The sequence below is a fragment of the Amborella trichopoda genome, chromosome 3, assembly GCF_054954075.1.
Source record: "Amborella trichopoda isolate Santa Cruz 75 chromosome 3, AtrichopodaSantaCruz75HAP2 v2.0, whole genome shotgun sequence".
Taxonomy (NCBI): Eukaryota; Viridiplantae; Streptophyta; class Magnoliopsida; order Amborellales; family Amborellaceae; genus Amborella; species Amborella trichopoda.
Window position 1 is genome coordinate 61,546,802 of NC_142338.1, and position 19,446 is coordinate 61,566,247.

General features: G+C 34.5%; 1 protein-coding gene across 1 annotated transcript; it reads left to right on the top strand.

The window, feature by feature from the left end:
- Positions 1–3,253: 3,253 nt before the first annotated feature.
- On the top strand, positions 3,254–19,188 carry TPR7 (Tetratricopeptide repeat (TPR)-like superfamily protein). Its single transcript, XM_006826347.4, has 12 exons — positions 3,254–3,564; positions 7,335–7,565; positions 8,576–8,632; positions 8,733–8,861; positions 8,966–9,043; positions 11,910–11,980; positions 12,072–12,124; positions 12,242–12,458; positions 15,364–15,745; positions 16,823–16,966; positions 17,250–17,426; positions 18,857–19,188. The coding sequence occupies exons 1-11, from the start codon at positions 3,469–3,471 to the stop codon at positions 17,394–17,396; spliced, it is 1,605 nt and encodes a 534-aa protein (XP_006826410.2). The 5' UTR covers positions 3,254–3,468; the 3' UTR covers positions 17,397–17,426; positions 18,857–19,188.
- The last annotated feature ends 258 nt before the right edge of the window (positions 19,189–19,446 follow it).

Sequence of the window (19,446 nt, forward strand, 5' to 3'; positions counted from 1 at the left end):
CTAGCCCAAAATGGGGTGGTAGGTACTTTGCTTTTGGAAAGTATGCGGTTTGGCACAAAACAAGGGCGGTCCAACACAAAATAGGCGTGGTCCGACACTTTAAGCGTATGGTCCGACACAAAATGGGGGCGGTCTGACACTTTGGGCTTCTGAAAAGCATGCAGTTCGATACAAAATGGGGGCGGTCTGACACTTTGGGCTTTCGAAAAACATGCAGTCCGACACAAAATATGGGTGGTCCGACACTTTGGATATGCGGTCCGACACAAAATGGGGGTGGTCTGACACTTTGGGCTTTTGAAAAACATGCAGTCTTATGTTAGGGGCCTCATGCATATGAGTACGTTTTTAGTGTACTAAATATTTTTGGACACTCATTGCCCCTCTTGTTTGTAAAATGATTTTTTTTAATAAGGACATTTTTTATCATTAAGAAGTGTAAGATATATATTTTTATAATAAATTAGTGGCATTTTATTAATGGTTAAAAAGTAATAAGTATTCCATATAAGTGTCTTCAAAATTGGAATTGGCCATTGAATTAGTAGGAGGTTTGATCCAGTCAAAGCTCGTCCACCACACAGTCAAATTGGTTTGACTAGCTTTAAAAAAAAAATGCAATGATTTTAAAATGTCAATATATTAAAAAGTTTGCCAATTTCATTTAAATGATCGTTTGTTCTATTAATCAAATGTTGATTTGACAAATTTAGTTACCAAACTCGATTTTTATGTAGGATTAAATTGGCCAAGGAACCAGTATGTACCGTTTTGGTCTAGTCTTGATAACGGTCTACCACACAAAGATGTTAAAAAGATAGAAAAAAATAAAGGGAAAATATCTCTATATTCCCAATTTTCAAGTTTTATATCTCATTAGACCCAAGGGTTCAAAACATACATTGGGTCATAAAAATTATAAGTCTTGTATCTTCTAACCCCCTAAACTAACTTTATCCCTTTAAAATATATTTTATTTTTTCCAAATAAATATAATAAAGACACCATCTTTTTTTTCTTTTTCATGTGATTTTTCTCTAAATCTCTCTCTCCATGACTTTTTCTAAACCCTCTCTTTCTCTCCCTATTTTTCCACTCTCTCTCTCTCTATGGTTTATTTATATATATATATTTGTTTGATTTCTGTAGATTTTTTCTATTAATTGGTCAGATATTATTCACATGGATGATTAACTGTATGTAGAATGAGAGAGAGGGGTTTCAAGAAACACTGGGTGGAGAGAGCAAAAGCGATAGACCTAGAGAGAAAAAGTGGGGAAAAATACAAAAAGAGAGAATAGTTATGGGAGAATATCAAGGAAGAGAGAGAAATAGATAAATTTGAGGAGAATATATCACATAAAGAGATGAAGAGTTTATAATGAGCATGTTTTTTTTATATTTGTTAGGGCTAAAGAAATAGTTAAAAATAAGTAAAGTTAATCATGGTTAAGAATATATTTGAAATTCTTAAATCTATTAAAATGTGAAAATAAAAAATAAAAAATACAACGATATTTCCCTAATTCAAAAAATATGCACCACCGTTTATTCTACTTTGTGATATCTTTGTGCATCGCACATCATCATCATCATCATCATCATCATCGCACATCATCATCATCATCATCATCATCATCTTCATCATCATCTTCTTCATCATCATCATCATCATCATCATCATCATCATCATCTTCATCATCATCATCATCTTCATCTTCATCTTCATCTTCATCATCTTCATCTTCATCTTCATCTTCATCTTCATCTTACATGTTTTACCCGCGCTATTATTTTCGCATGTCACCCTCCATCTATAAAGCCAAACGAGTACCATCTGGACTGCCTTTAACTTTGTATATGTTCGACCATGTTGTATTCCAAGCAACCAAACAAGACCTAATTAGACATACTTCTGTTGCATAGAAGTTTTTCCAAGCAACCAAACAAGACCTAGTTAGACATTTCTCTTGCATAGAAGTTTCTTATGGGCGATAAATGGGTTGAGTCGAGATGGATTGATCCCGATTTAGATCCGCTATGCGCCAACATATAAAAAATTATATTTTGTTATAAAATACATATTTACTACAACGAAAAGTTTATATAAAGTTGCAACTTTAAAATATAGAATCACGGATGCAGCTCAAAAATCTATTGGAAATGTTGTTCTAATGTGAAAAGACACTCTAACTTATCATTTCGATATCGAGATATATGAACATGAAAAAAAATAAAAATTTGAGTCCCGAAATAGTGCATTGTGCAACACATTATCTAGACTATCCATTTTCAAGATTTTCATTTATTTATAGATCTACTTGATTTTAACCATTTTTGAAATTTTAAATTTTCTAACTAGGTACGAAAATAGATTTTAAGATAATACTAAGAATTTTTTATAACAAAATTACATTTTATGATAAAATTTTAAGGTGCACCTTAATTAGATTGTTTAAGGTTGCAATCTTATAGAAACCACACCTTTTATTATATAATAATATCTATTAAATATGTATATGCCTAGCCATGTTGGGGTGCCGAATAGACCCGAATTTATCCATGTGATACTGACCCTGGTGGGTTTCAATTCAAATGGAAGATCCAACTCGTTGTATGCATCTTATGGTCCATATTTGAGCCCACGATTTCGAATGATAGACTTGCCGGGTCCCGCTCTGTAACACTGCATAGTTTTGTACGCTTTCATGCTCCTCAGGAACGTATTGTCTAGTTACTCCCTGAAGCAAACCTCAATCTAAGAATATTTTTAAGATCCTAAATTTTTGAAATGTAACTTCTTCAACCCACATGCTATACTCATAAAAACAATTTCTAAATAGCATCTCTATGGGCTTGAATAAAATAATGCATTAAGATTGAATAGATACCGTCTGATTTTTTTGTAGGTGATATCTAAGTATTAGGAAGCTCAAAATTAAGTTTTTTTACTTATGATCATTGGCTGATTTTTAAAGCATCCATCGTAAATATGTAGTCCTTTTAAAAACAATTGAAACTAATGGTTCAAATATTTTTTAATAAAATTATTATTTACACTTTTTAAAATTTATGTATTTATTCATATTCATATTCATGATTTAGAGGTTACGTATCTTTAAAAATTAAACGCAAAAATCTATCTCAAAATATATTTATTAAGTGGCCCGTATTTCTACAAGTGCGGGCTTGTGCCGCATGCTAACCGGTCCTTCGAACATTGATAAATACGTTCTCTCTTTTCCCGTAATGCGAATCTGTGTCGACCCATAAGACCCCCACAACAAAAACGGCATATTTGGGCGTTTTTCCTATCTCTCTCGAACGCTCTGGTTTTTTTATCTGCCTCAGATGGTAAACTAAGCAAGAATCTCTCTCTGCAAAAATAGAATTGAGAAAATCGTAGCTTCTAGGGTGTAACATCGCAGTTGCAGAAGGGTTAAAGCGTGGATACATTGACAAGGGAGGATGTATAACGGGATGATGGATCCTGAACTCCTTAGGTTAGCTCAAGAACAAATGAGCAGAATATCCCCTGATGAACTTGCCAAGCTTCAGCAACAAGTAAACTGTCCCTCCTTGTTCTATAATCTCTCTCTTAACTATTATTTTTTTTCACCTTCTGGTTTGTATACTTGCGTTTTTCGTTTATTGATGCTTTTTTAGGTTTTTATTGTTCACATTTCAGGCTTGATTGATTCCATTGTTGAGGTTTTAGGTTTGGATCAAACTGATTATGACCTCAATTTGGCGTCTTTGATATTCAACTCTGAAAATGCCTTACTAATTTATGCGACTTTGGACAAATCTGATATATTCTGGTAGTTTTGAAGAATTTCTAGGAACACATCTGAAGATTTTCCATCTATAACATCTAGGAATTGCTGTATCAGATGAATTTTTGCGTACTTATATCAACTTTCTCATGCTTTATTCTTGGGTTTTAGTGAAAATTGGAGGATTGATCTTATTCTCATTTATGCTTTCATATTTGGCCGATTTTGTTTCATGTTCTGTGATTAGAGAATCTGCAGTTCATGTTTTGCCCTCTGATTGAGCCGATTATTCTTCGTTATATTTTTATTTTTAAATATGAATGATTAGAATGATAAGAATGAACTGGTATTTCTCATGAACAATGCATGATATGGTAGATGGTTGTCAGTAATTTCACTTGATATGCCTTGGAATCTCAAATCAAGTGTGGATTATTTGGGCAACCATATTAAGAGATATTTGGGGAGTAATCTTTGATCTACCCATCACAAAAAGAACTATTAAATTTCAGAATTAATTATATTAGCATAGCATGATTCTGAACATCATTATCATCATCCTCATTATTATTTTTTCTGAGAAATATGTTAACTTTGTATTTATAGTATAAATTACAATATGTGAAAACCTAAGGACGGCATCCCACGTGTTGGGTGATTAGACAACATCAATTACTGATATGGGCAGGTAGAGCAAAGAAAAGAGAGTGGGGCAGGTAAAGCAAAGAAAAGAGAGTGGGGATAGAGAGATAAACACGTGAGAAGAAAGAAACTAAGATTAAGGGAGAGTATACATAATAGAGGACCCAACATAGGTACTCAAAAAAAAGGGAAAAAATCATGGCGCAAAAAAGAGATGAAATATGAGATTTCTGTTGGGAGAGCTGTACGGAAGCTTCAGATTTGAGCATGAGTGTGATAGAAGGGCTCAACTGATCGTTGAGAACAGCTATCCACTTAAGTAGCAACTCGTTGAACCGAGGTGATGTACCGAGAAGAATAGAGGAGAGATGGAGAAAAGAGAAGAGGGGGGGGGGGGGGGGAGAATACGTAGAGAAAGAATTATGGGAGGAAAATTAGGAAAAGAGAGTGGGGATAGAGAGATAAACACAGATGCTTATGACTTGAGCACATCAAGTGTGACGGAAGGGCTCAACTGGTCTACGAGAATGGCTATCCATTGAATTAGCAAGTCGTTGAACCGAGATGATGTATTGAGAAGAAAAGAGGAGAGGGGGAGAAAGAGAAGAGGGAGGGGGAATACGTAGAGAGAGAAAAATGGGAGGAAAATTAGGAAAGTAAAGGCAGGGATAGAGGAGATGATTGAAAGAGAGGAAGGGAGAAGAGAGAAAATAGGTGTGGGTGGAGGTGAGGGTGGGAGGGGGAATAGACAAGAGGAAGAAGGTGAAGAAAGAGAGAAGGGGAGGCAAAGAAATGAGAGACATAATGGATGCATGGATAAGGGAATGGACCCCCACACAAATGCTATTATTTGAGCCTTATCCCAACTATTTGGGATCGGCTACACAGTTCCTATTCTGCCATTTCGCTTTATTAATTGTTGTATTATCAGTCAAACCAAACGTCACGAATCTCTTCTAACTACTTCCATCAATGACCTTTTGGGCCTTCCACTTCATCCAAATCGGCCCTCGTAATTGATGTTGGTCTAGGTCGACGTTGCACATGGCTAGCCTACCTAAGTCTGCTTTCTCTCATTTTATTGCCCATTGGAGTCGTCCCTAAGTTCGATTTGATGTATTCATCTCGAATTGTATCTTTTCTTGTCTTGTCACTTACCCATCTCAACATCCTCATCTCAGCGAAGCTCATTCTATGAATATGTTGTTTCTTGATGGCTCAACATTCTATCCCATAAAGTATGATTGGTCTTACAGCCATCCTATAGAGCTTCCCCTTCAGTTTCACTTGTATGCGACGATCACATAAGATTCTGAAGATATATCTCCACTTTGTCCACCCAGCTCTAATTCTACATGTGATATCTTTCTCAGTAGATTATCGACCCAAGATATCGAAAATAATATCTTTAAGGTGCTTCTTGGCCATCAATCTTAACTAATTCCTCGTTTCTACTTCTATTACTAAACTTGCATTCCATATATTCTGTCTTAGTCCGGGTAATTTTGAATTATTTTGATTCTTGAGTATCGCTCTAAAGTTCTAACTTTGAGTCAAGGTCGTCTCTAGTCTCATCGATCAAAACTACGTCATCTGCAAAGATGATAGACCACAGTAGCTCATCCTATAGATGCGTAGCTAACTAGTTGGTAACCAAAACTAAGAGATATGGACTCAATGCTGACCCTTGATGTAGGCCTATTGTCACTAAAATATCTCTCCGCTAGTTAGCACTGCCTTATATATTTCTCTCACCAAGTCAATATATCCTCTAGTTTCACATGTTTCTAAATATTTTAGATATTAAACTTGAATATCCATTACTTGCAAAGATCAATCAAAACTTCTATTTCTCCCATCATCCCATGGAAAGGCTATGTTTTTTATAAAAATTGAATTTTGATTTTCAAGTTTAAATGTCTTGAGAAAAAAAAATTTACTCTTATCATGTAAACTTTTTTTTACTTCGAGAAGCAGGATAACAAACTGAATCTCTATAAACCAATGTTTTAAAACTCGGGCGAGTTGACTTGGACTTGCCCGAGCAACTTGCTAGGGTTTCAAGTCCACAAGGACCCAGGCAAACTCTGCTGTTTCTTATTTTTGTTAATATTATCTCGGTACAGACTCGGCTGAATCTGTATGGACGACTCGTACTTGGGGAGTCCCAAGTCCAAGTCTTTTAAAAACATTGCTATAAACTATATAGTTAGCTTTAGTGTTCTCTTATCAGGTCCTTTATTCAAAAGCATTTTAACTCATCTACCAAATTTTCTTAGATAATGAATGATGTTCACCTTAATGCCATCTCCAGCTGCACGGTTTCCTCTTATAACAGCCCATGAAAACACTTCAATTATGTTCCCTCCAAATATCCCGAATATTTGCATGAGCCTTTATCTTATGGATACCCATCATGGAAAATTGGTGCGAGGGGTACACAACTACCCATAATGGTAGAAAGCATGAACTATTTTAAATTCATAGATTTGATGCTTATAAAGGGAATTCTTTGTTAGTTGGGAAAAGGATTCGATGATTCGATGATAATGATGATGAAAGGGAATTCTTTATGTGACATGTCAAATGCATTTGTCAATTTCGGAATACATTCTTTTATTTAATTGAGATCATATTTTATAGTACTCATTACAAGTGTCTGTGGCTTTGTCTTCTTCTTTCCTATATCGTTATGAATACGATTTGGTAGCTATCTATTATAGAGGTCGGTTGAGAGTTCTTCAATTTGGTCGTGGAGATTTTTGCATGACTTGTGACAATCATATTTTTTTGGGTTTTGTCCCAATTGTGTGGCCTTTATCTTCACAGTTTTTTTCATCATTATTATAATTAAACAGATGAATATGGTTTGATTTGGTTTTTTTGGTTGCGTGCACATGCTTGTATCATGTATAGATGATGGCCAATCCGGAGTTAATGCGTTTAGCCTCAGAGAGTATGAAGAATATGAGGCCTGAAGATCTAAGAAGTGCTGCAGAGCAGCTAAAAGACACAAGGACAGAAGATATGATGGACATAGGAGAGAAAATTGCAAAGGCTACACCAGAAGAAATTGAAGCCATGCGTGCTCATGCAGATGCAAAAATTTCTTATGAATTAAATGGAGCTGAGATGCTAAAGAAGCAGGTCGGCATCTGATTTTGTATTTGTGGATGAAAGTCATATGTTTATCAAAATTTTATGTATTTTTTTCATCCGTGAAATGACAGTGCTATGCATTTTATTCAAGTTTCTTGTCCCAAATGGTTCGATCGTTTACATGGTTGGAGCTGTTTTTACTGTTCCTGTGTTTTGTCATGGATAGATTGAATTGTAGAAACTATCCAAGTATTGGGATCCTAAAATGTACATGACAAATCCCAAGTTTGAGTTGTTCGGTGATTGTTTAGTTGATACATTGGATTATGATGTTGTTTTGCATTTTGAAGTTTCCTCTGGAAGTCTTTCCACATGTAACTAAATTTTGCACATATTGCTTTTGCAGTTTTATCTTATGATAATTGTCTGAGATGGCTGTAGTTTTCAAGTAATGTTTATGGACATTGGATGATTTTTGTGAGTGGCAACTTTATCATCTCTGGCTCGCCTATTGACATTTCAATAATTTTCCACGATGGGGGGACCTATTAGTATATGGAAGAAAGCCAAAATGCCTGTTTCTTAACAGTGCCTCAGCTTTCATCTGTGGAATCACAAATGGCAACCAGATCTCGATGATCTTGAGTGGCATGCCAAGTTTGTCTGTAACTAAACCACCAAACCCCAATGGCCCTGGCTTCCGTAGAAGTTAGTGCCAACCCTTGATTTTGAAATATCCGTAACTTATGAAAGACTTTTTCTTGTTAATTCCGAACATTGAAAGTGGTTACTGTTGTGTGTATAAGTTATGCTTGGTACTCATATGTCCTATATATGTCATGCCAGTAGTCATTTTTGCTTAGTTATATACATTTCATTCCAATCTGCTTTTACTATTTGTCCGAGGTTTGATATCTATTTATGCTTGGTACTCATATGTCCTGTATATCTCATGCCAGTAGTCGTTTGTGCTTAGTTATATACCTTTTCTTTCCATTTACTCTTAGTCTGAGGTCTGATATCTATTGTATATTTACATATCTTCGTCATCTTGGCAGGGAAATGATCTTCATGCCCAAGGGCTGTACAAAGAAGCTGCACAGAAGTATTTGCTTGTCTGTCCAGAAACTTCTAGTTTTGAAATTCGTGATTCTTGAAGAAGTCATCATCTTCAGAATAATGTGTTTTAATTTTGGCTGGCTTTCTTTTTTTTAGGCAAAGACCAACTTGAAAGATGTACCTTTCTCCAAAGCAAGAACTCTCCGAATGGCATGTTCACTGAATTTAATGTCGTGTTACTTAAGATCCAGTCAGTATGAAGATTGCATCAAAGAAGGTTCTGAGGTGTGACACTTTTTATTTTTATCCTCATGTGGTTATGAATGGATTTATATAGTGATTACTTTCCTTGACTGCATCTAGACAGTTGCTAATCCTTGCCATTGCAGGTTTTGGCATATGATGCTGGGAATGTCAAGGCCCTTTACCGCCGTGGTCAAGCATATAGAGAATTAGGAAAATTACAAGTGAGTAATGTTTTTTAAGGTTTCTTGTTTGGCAACTTTTGCAAGTTTGGTAGAGCTTATGTTATTAATTTTCCATGCATGCTATTTTTAGAATTCTCATACCATGAGGTGAATTTTTTTAAGTGATCAGCTTTTTAGGATTTGATAATGTGAGATTCCCTTGTCCTCTGTTGCGGGTGACTCTTAGGGAGGGGTTGTAAGGAATGACACGCTATATGTAAGGATGTGATAAATGTGCCTTCCGATGGTTGAATGTCAACCTTGGTTTTATATGGTATTTCAACCATTGCCTTTGGCAAATGGCTAAAATTACTCCTGCAATATATTGCAATTGTATTTCATGCCCTATATATGTTTAGTACGTTTAAGAACCTAAGTGTTGAAACTAGTGTTTGAAAAGTTGCCGATCCGGATCGGAATCATTTGATCCGGATTGGGAATCGTCTTGAGTGATCCGGATCTCGAAATATATCGGGATCTGTAAGAACCGGATTTTTCAGCATTAATTTATAAAAAAAACTGTACTGTCATTTTCAGCATTAATTTATAATAAAAACTGTACTGTCATTTGTTCCCATCACCCTTGTCGCAATTTTACCCTTTGTGCACACATCACACACCATTGGTAACCCCCTCTGCACACGTCACACAACATTACAGTGGGCCTCCCCCGAAGTCAACATCGAATTAGTTATGCTCTAAAGCTCTTGGCTTCTATATGGCCATTTTATCTTCTCATTGCTAGATGTGGGACAACTTCAATTTGAATGGCTGGGAGAATTATTGAATCATGCTGCTTAAACTGGGCCTCAGAATATCAAATTTACCCCTCGATTTGAATTAAATTGGAGGTTTGCCAAAGTTGTCAAGAATTTCAAGTGAATTTCAAGTGTAAACACGGAGTGTGCATTTAATACACGGCTCATTTTGATGGTGTCCATAACCACATATGCTACAAAATAGTTTTCTCTCTCTAGCTTGTTTATCTACCCTATGCCATTTTTTCAATTTGTTTTCTTTTTTTACAACAATAAATGGAGTGGGGCAACTTAGGGGAATGAACATGCTAATTTTTTTTATTTTTTGAATTTTAATATTTTTATTTTCCAATTTTCAGGGTAAAATTATTTTTTGAATTTTTTTTTAGTGTCATAATATTAAAATTTATAAGGGGATTTTTTTTAATCATATTATAAAAATGAATTAATGAGCATGTCAATTAATTTAATAATATTAATGAGCGTGTCAATTAATTTATAAATCTTAGCATATCATGTTTCCAAATTAGCGTATTGTATTCAATGAGCCTCATCAACATATTTTTTTTAATTAAATGAATTAATTAGAGTTCCAAATTAAAAAACTGCTATATAAAAGTTTTTTGCTATTTATTAGTAAAATGGTTTATTCGGTACATTTAATTGCCATATCTATTTTTATTTTTATTTTTTTGTGACTATTGTGGCGATAGGCATTTTTTTTATTTTTTGAATTTGATATCTTTATTTTTATTTTTTTGGATAAATTTTTTTTGAATTTTTTAATATCATAATATGAGAATTTATTGGGGGTTTTATTTTTATTTTTAATCATATGATATGGAAGCATTTTCTAATAATTTTTAATCATTTTTACTATAGGGAAAAGTTTATATAGGGCCGAGGCTCTAAACAATCAAATTTGAGCCTACATCAAAATTTCATTAGAAGAGATTGTTTTGATGCCCAAATATCTTCAAATCGATCATCTCGACATCAAGATGCATGGACATGAGAAAAACATGGATTTCAATTTTTGAAAATAGCATATTTTGTAATGCATTTTTGGGCCGTCAATCTTTAAGATTTTCAGATCTGTCATTTTACACTATTTTTGAAGCTTTAAATTTTATAAATAAATATAAAAATATATTTTGAGGCTATTACAAAGATTTCCAATATTGAAACCACATTTCTCAACACTATTTGAAGGTAGGCTCTAATTTAATTGTTTAGAGCTTAGGCTCTATACAAACCACACCCTTACTATAATATTATAATTAATAATTATACATTGATAACCAAATCTTGTATTTATTTATTACTTTATTTACATTATAAATTATATAATGTATTATTTTTCTTATACATTTTAAATTGATTCTTATTTGTATAGTAAAATAATTATAAAATATAAACCAACAATTTCAATTTCATAATATAATATTATAGTTGGTTTGGTTGTGATAACTTTGGATGAGCAAAGGGAATTAATAAATATTTAATACTTTAATATGATTCTAATTTTATTTTATATGGAAAATTATTATTTTTTATAATATTATAATTAATAATTATACAGACTTCCAAACAAAAAAATGTATCAGTATTCACCTATTTTTACAAAGTAATGAAAATACATAATGCATCACTCCTAATTATGTTTAGAAACTAAAATAACACTATTTTTAGAGATTTATGCTTCATCCATGATAATTCTATGATTCACCTTTTGTGTGATGTAAATTTAATGGTTAACAGTAATTTATACAGGGAAAGAAAATCTCCATATTCGCATATTGATGCAAAAAAAAAAATGAAAGTTCTTGATGGAGTACCCCCATTTTTTATTGGATTCCTAAAAAACAATATCTATAATGAATTTTAATAATTTTTTTGGATTTTTTTAATACTGAATCCGACTGATTCGGCCAATTTCCGATCTGAATCGCCGATTTACTGATCCAGATGGGTTTTTCAGGTGCCCGATTAATGGCACCAATCCGTTTTTTAAACCATTGGTTGAAACAATTGTATACCATGAAACCCTTTACATGTGTGATGCCTTCTCATCTACCGTAGCTTAAAAAACTTAATATTTCTGACAGGCAGCTGTTAAAGACTTGAGTAAGGCCAATACTATTTCTCCTGCTGATGAAACGATTGCAGAAGTTCTGAGGTATTTATTTCATAGCAAAAAAGAAAAAAAAAACTCAAAACTTGTTAAGTTCTTATAATGTGCTTGAAATTGTGATTATTAAATTCTGCAGAGCAGTGAAAGAACAACTGGGAAAAGAATGTGGAGAATTCCAAATGTCAGAAGGTTTGTAAACACTATAGAAGTTTATTTTGAGATTCACGGCATTAACTAAGAAAGAACTTCTAATATCTCATGCTCCTCTCCTTTGGAATATATCTGAGCTGTGTCTGCTATATACAGGGTTGGTCATTGAAGAAATAACAGAGGAAGAGAGTGAGCCACTGCCATCAAATTACAAAGAAGGTTCTTCATTTGCGGGATACCCTGTGATAGAATGTGAAGATCTTGGGGAAAGTCAAGATCAATGCAGATCTTCCAGAAAAGGCTCTGGCATTCAAGGAACAGATGCTGAGGCTGAGTGTTTGAAAAATTTGCAAGGCAACCCAGAAGCCATGAGGTTTGTGTTCAACCTTGTCTGATTTTAAAATATTGTCATTCTATACCTAGTCTTTTTCATGATCTTTTATTTTACTTTTTGTAATATGAAATCAGTACATGTACTTTCTTTCTATATGTATGTATGCATTCACACCCGGGAGTTAAAGATTCTTAAATCAGAGGGTAGAGTGTTACCTTGCAAAGATGTTTCTGACCTTCAATTTTTCTAATTTAAACCTGTCATATATGAAACTCATCTTCATACTTAACATTGGTTTCATCTTTTTTTGAACTCAAATCTATGTCAAAGTACTTTCTGTTTTTAAATTATAATTTTCTTGGTTGAGAGAATTACAAATATAATTTTGTAGAAGAAAAATCATAAATTTTCTAAATATAGAAATTTACAAATATAAATTTTTGAAGACAGCAAATTAAACTCATTTACAACATTTTCTTTAATGATAAAAGTAAATGAGGCTGAAGTATGACTTCAAGTACTTTCGGTGGTTACATTTTCACTTTTCTTGGTTGAGAGAAGTACAAATATAAATTGAGATTGTATACAATGAGACCATTTACCTTTGAAACAAAAATGTCACTATTACTTACAACCATCCGATGTGAAATCTGATAGCTTGGGTGTATCACAAAGTTTGAGAAAATTTCTTTTGAACTTTGAGCTTGGTCAATGAAATAAATGGAGTCATCTAATTTTACATCCAATGGTTAAGATTAATTGTGACCACCTTTGATGCAAATAATATTAGGGTTATTTTAATTTTTTATTATTCTTTTGTTTACCTCTTCAGATGTGCACAGGGATAATTAGGGTGGGTAAGAGTTTATATTGTGTTTATCTTGTATCAGTTAGGTTAGTTTAGGAAGGTAAATAGATAAGGTTAAATTAGGGGAGTTAGTTAAATCTAAGGGGAGATAAAAACGTGGGAAGCATAGCTTTGGATAAAAGGAGATCGTACGTGAGGTTAAGGGAAGAGAGAGAAAATAGGGAAGTAGAGATAAAATAGGAAAAGTGTAGAGAGAGTTTTTCTTGTTAATGTTAATGTTAATGTTTAGATAAAAACATGGGAAGCATGATTTTGGAAAAAATGTGGAAAATCTTATCTTTTTTGGTACGTGATGGGTAAAGAAAGAAGATATGGATGATCAAGAAACTAGGTTAAGAGAGAGAAAATAGCGAAGAAGAGATAAAATAGGAAAAGTGTAGAGAGTTTTCTTGTTAATGTTTATCTTATATTTTAGTCTATTTAAAGGGAGGTTTCCCTTCATTGTAAAGAAGGTAGATGAGTTAATGAAATTTGGTCTCGTTGGGAACAAGCTTGGGATCGTTGGGAACGAGCTATAGAAAAGTTTTCTAAAGTCTTAGAAGATGTTCGAACTGAAATACGTGAGAAGAAATATGAGATGCAGTGGTTGGAGAACAATCTTCCTTGTGAAGAAGAAGTTTGCAAGCTAGATCTGCCGGCTTCTATAGAGAAGCCAGATCCACCACGTCTTATAGAACGACCACGAGATTTTGACATTAAAATTGATCTCCCAAAATTTCATGGTCAAACGTGTTCATTGGTTCAACTTGGTGTTTTTTTGGAGCTGGACTCATTCTTGGTTAGGAATAATCAGCCCAAACTCATATTCAACAATTACTCTTGGAACACAGTTGTAGGCATCAGTCTTGAAGAAAAAGTATCGAGGCTCATGATGGGACTTCATCACCAACTTTTGAGCTCGAGGTCGAGCTTCTCCCAATCCGAGGAGAATGATGCAAATAATATTATGGTTATTTTAATTTTTTATTATTCTTTTGTTTATCTCTTCAGATGTGCACAGGGATAATTAGGGGTAATTAGGGTGGGTAATAGCTTATATTGTGTTTATCTTGTATAGGTAAATAGATAAGGTTAAATTAGGGGGGTTAGTTAAATCTAAAGGGAGTTTTATGAGGAATGTTTTAGATAAAAACATGGGAAGCATAGCTTTGGATAAAAGGGGATGGTACGTGAGGTTAAGGGAAGAGAGAGAAAATAGGGAAGAAGAGATGAAATAGGAAAAGTGTAGAGAGAGTTTTTCTTATTAATATTTATCTTATTTTTTAGTCTATTTAAAGGGAGGTTTCCCTTCAATGTAAAAGAGGTGGATGATTTAATAAAATTTGGTCTCGTGAAGAGATTTTTGGGGTGGATTCCCGTGCAGACTTTGAGAGAGGGTATATTCTCTCAAACTTGGGGTGAATTCCCTTGCAGACCTTGAGAGAGGGTATATTCTCTCAACTTGTTATTTTTATTTTTTTCTGGTTTTATTTTTTTACATCAACCTTGTACCAAAGATAAATGGTTTCATTGTATACTTTTCCATATAAATTTGTAGGAGTGAAATGCATAATACAAATTTACCCGAGTGAGCCTATGCTGGTTGTCTTGGTGCATTGATCTCAAGATTTTCTAGCAACACAGGTTTGATACTTTTTAAACACGATGAGTATGGTGCTCAGATTTTTTCTTTTTTCTTTTTCTTTTTTGCATAGAGATGTTTTTCTATGGGTCTATAAAAAATTGGCAATATAAAGTGAACACTATGTTATGCATTCTTACTTGCATATTATAACATGATTAAGACAATTTTGCAGGTATAAAACTGCATGTATTGAATCTGATTTTACTATTTTTAAGAGAATGTGATTTTTAAGAGAATATTCTTTTTTAATTTTGATGAGAAAGAGAAAAGAGAGTTTGTTGTTCGATCTTATTTTTCTGGTATATTATTAGTCAAAGCATATGACGCTTGGGCTTAAACTCTTTTATTTGTGCATATGACCAAAAATTCATGGGAGGAAGATTCAAATAAAAATGTTCTTGCCTTACAGAAAAAAATTACTTTTGCTGTATTAACCCATTGTGTTCTTTCAGGACTTTCCACCACATGATTTCGAATGCTGATCCTGAAACCCTTGCTACTTTGAGTGGTAGTGGGATTTCACCTGTAATGATCAAGACAATGAGTGATATGGTTAAAAGAATGTCACCTGAGGAGCTTCAAAAGATGATTGAAGTTGCTTCTTCTTTGAATGGAAAGAACACACTGTTTGAGAATACAATGAACATGAATGGGCAGAGAACAAGTACAGGTTCAGTTCCTTCTGAGATTGAGAAGCATGAAGGGGGAGAAAGTACCACTCGTGACTTCTCTCAAACTTCAAGAGCAAGTACATCTTCAGTGAGTGTTCCTAGTACAACTGGGGACATGCAAGAGCAAATAAGAAATCAGATGAAAGATCCAGCCATGAGGCAGGTATGTTGGTTCACATACTTTTCTCAATAAGAATGCCTTCCTCATGTTATCGCTGAAGCAAACTTTTCTTCCTCAATAATTTGCATTTTATGGATATTAATTTTATTACATTTATTGTTTGTCATGTTTGCTTTTTTATACTTTAAAGTTCTTGTATTAACTTTTTAGAAATGTATACAATGAGACCATTTACTTTTGATACAAATAGGTCACAATCATTGACCATTAGGTTTGAAATCCGTTGGTTGACGACATGTAATTGTCTCTGCACAAAATCGAAAACGAAAATTTCTTGAATGTTGTGACACACTTTCATCTATTAGATTACACATCTAATAGCTAAAAGTGATCAAGACCTCCTTGTACAAAAAAAAAAAATGGTTTCATAGTAGACGATCCTCTCCCCACCCTACCCCCCACCTCCCCCCCCCTCGGGCCTTTTTTTCTTTTTTTCCTTACTTTTCTTTTTTTTGAATGGTTTTCATGCATCTCATGTAACTAACTGGTTTTTAACAAGTCAATTATGATTATATAAAGTGTTACCTATAATAGAAGGAAGACCCTACAAATGTGTGAATATGATGATCTCATCTCAACTGCTTTGAGTTCTTCCTCCATCCTTTTATGGAATAACATGTTGATGTTAAGATGACATCATCGGGGAACTGTTTTTATGGGTGGCTCTTGTACCAAACAGTGAGTTTGAAATATTTCACATCATTTCTGGCACTTGTCCCTTTTCTCTTTTGTTTTAGATTTTGTCAGGTTTGCATGGATAGATTGCTGATTCATTCAATGGGATTACAAAATTTAACCTTTGTTCCCCATTTCTATGGAAAAATGTAGCCTTTGTTCCCCATTTCTATGATAAAAGAAACTGACGTTAAGAAGAAAGAAACTGAGTTAATTTGTGCCACTCATAAATAAAGAAGTAACCAAATGGCCGATTTTCTTGTGGGTCTGAGAATTGACTTGTTTCTTTTAGTCTGGTTAGCTTTTTCTCGGTCTTTTCCTTCATTATGCTTCAATGGTGCTCTCTCTTATTTTAGTAATGCCCTTGATGAACATGAGTGGCAGATGTTTGGTTCTATGGTTAAGAACATGAGCCCAGAAATGATGACAAGTATGGGTGAGCAGTTTGGGTTCAAGATCTCAAGAGAGGATGCATTGAAAGCTCAACAAGCAATGTCATCACTTTCTCCTGAGGATTTGGACAAAATGGTATGCAGTCTCCTTTTTTTGTATTTTTCCTTGGCATATTTTAAATTTGTTGATCGTTCTTGAGTTTGGTGGATGTATTTGATTTCTTCTATTGAGAAATATGTAGTCATTCCTGTTTGCGTCTCTTTCTCTGGAGAGATGGGGTCTCTCACTGAGATGGGGTCTCTCACTTTCTCTCTCTAGAGAGTGGTGTGGATTCATTGAGAGATCCTCATCATTCAACATGGCATTGCTTTGCATTAGAATGGTGTATTTGATCCGTACAAAACCTGGGATGCTACAGATGCGCTGGGCAGAGAAACTACAAAAAGCAACTGACTGTGCGAAGACAACGAAGAACTGGCTCTTAGGAAGACCAGGATTGATCCTCGCGCTCTGCATACTCATCTTAGCCATTATTCTTCACTGGATGGGTTTCATTGGTGGTTGATTCAAGCCATCTCTTTTGGACGTGTGCCATGTACGATTCCTTAGCCCTTCATAGCTTTGTCTTATTAGCATGCATGCAGGCACGCATGCTACATGCACATTCATTATATACATACATGCATACTTACATGTCATTGTTTTTTGGGAAATTTACACACGGACCGGGTTTTTTTACTGTTATAATGCTATGGCCCAAAAATAGCCCATTATTATCTGGAAGGACGGATCTACGAGTTTTTTTCTTTTTTGTGCCAAATTTGCGCTCGGTCCGATGTTTCAAACATCGGACCCCTTCTCTCTTCTGTCTCTCCTGCTCTGGGTCCTCTCTCTCTTCGTGGTTCAATTTCGCTTTCGCTTATCCTGGGCCTGTCTCTCTCTCTCTCTCAAAGCTCTACTCCCATTACCTCCAGACCTCGCTCTCTCTCTTATAGATTTGGAATTTTTGGGGAAAAGGATTTGGAAATTTTTTGGGGAAAAAACAATAAAAATCTTCGCAACAATTGGAACATGTGCTCGATGATACAATGGAAGCTGATCAGCACTAAAGCCACCAACACCTTTCCGCAACCTATCTCTCTCTCTCTCAAACTTTTATTTGTCTGTTCTCTCTCCGAAACTTGCCTGTGTTTTGTACTCTGATGCAAATCCTTGCACCCTCGATGAGAGAGAGTGATGCAAATCCCTGCACCCTCGATGAGAGAGAGAGATGCAAATCCTTGCACCTTGCAAATCCTTTGTACTCTGACGCAAATCCTTGAAAATCCTTTTATTTATCAGCACTAAACTTTTAGTTATTTCTTCGCAGAAAAATGGTGCAAATCCTTGCACCTTCAATGTAATGCCAAATGGGATCCACAAAAAGTTTTCATTAAAGCAGGACCTGTGACTGCAAAAATGTGGAATTCCTTTATGCTAAAGACTCAGCAGAAGCAATAGCTTCGTACAACTTTTCCCCAAAAATAATTCAAATTTGTTTCTCCAAAATATCTCAAATCTACAAGAGAGAGAGATTTGCAGGTAATGGGAGTAAGGCTTTGAGAGAGAGGCCCGAGATAAGAGAAACAGAGCAAGATTGAACCAAAGAGAGAAATGACCGAGAGACATAAGAGAGGAGACAGAAAGAAGAGAAGTTTTTGAGGGGATAAATAACCGGGGGCAAGTTTGGTAAAAAAGAAAAAAAATATTATGAATCCGTCCTTCCAAGTAAAAACTGGTTTTTGTGGGGTCATACCGTTATAACGGTAAAAAAAACCCATTCTGTACATAAATTTCCCTTGTAATTTTAAGATGTTGATCTTGCTTGGCTTATGAAATGATGAGGGGGGATAGTCCGTCCATGTTATCATAGCATGCATGCACATATTCATATAACATGCTTATTATATGCATGCATACATACATGCATGTATGCACATCATTGTAAGTTTAAAAATGTTGATATTTGATTGGCTTATGCCATAGGCTTATGAAATGATGGAAGAGAGGGAATGGTCCATCCATATTATGGGTATGTGTGCCAAAGGTCCAGCTTATTGATTGCTCTCTATTGATAGAGGAATATGCCTGGTTCTAAGATTATTGTAATTTATCAAGGCAGGTAGTAGAGATAGAGAAAACTGGTGGGTGAAGAGACCTGCTATTTACTCTCTTTGTTTTTTCTTTTCCTTTTTGTCAAAGAGAGTTTCCTTTGGGTTCTCTGTTACTATTTGTGTATTATTCACCTCCCTGGTTTTTCTGACAGCTCATCATAACTGTTCATTGTTGAGTATGTATGATAGATATGACATTTAGCATATTATTTGTATTCCGCAGGTATCATTTATTAGCACATATACAATGTTCCTCTGGGAGCTAACTGTTTATTTGCTCCCTCAGGTAAAAAAACCGTGCTTGGAAAGATTTTTTGGATTTGAAAATTTGGGATCCATTTGAACAGAGAATTTTGAACTCTTTAAAACATAGATCTTTAGTTTTCATTGCGTATGGTGTTCGTTCAATTTTGATGCATTAATTTTTTTCAAGCTCACATATTTTGTATTTGATCTTTCTTT

Coding starts and splice junctions, on each gene's coding strand:
- TPR7 (XM_006826347.4), top strand. CDS start 3,469: ATGTATAACGGGATGATGGATCCTGAACTCCTTAGGTTAGCTCAAGAA. Junction 3,565..7,334: donor TTGCCAAGCTTCAGCAACAA/GTAAACTGTCCC, acceptor TATCATGTATAG/ATGATGGCCAATCCGGAGTT. Junction 8,633..8,732: donor CTGCACAGAAGTATTTGCTT/GTCTGTCCAGAA, acceptor TCTTTTTTTTAG/GCAAAGACCAACTTGAAAGA.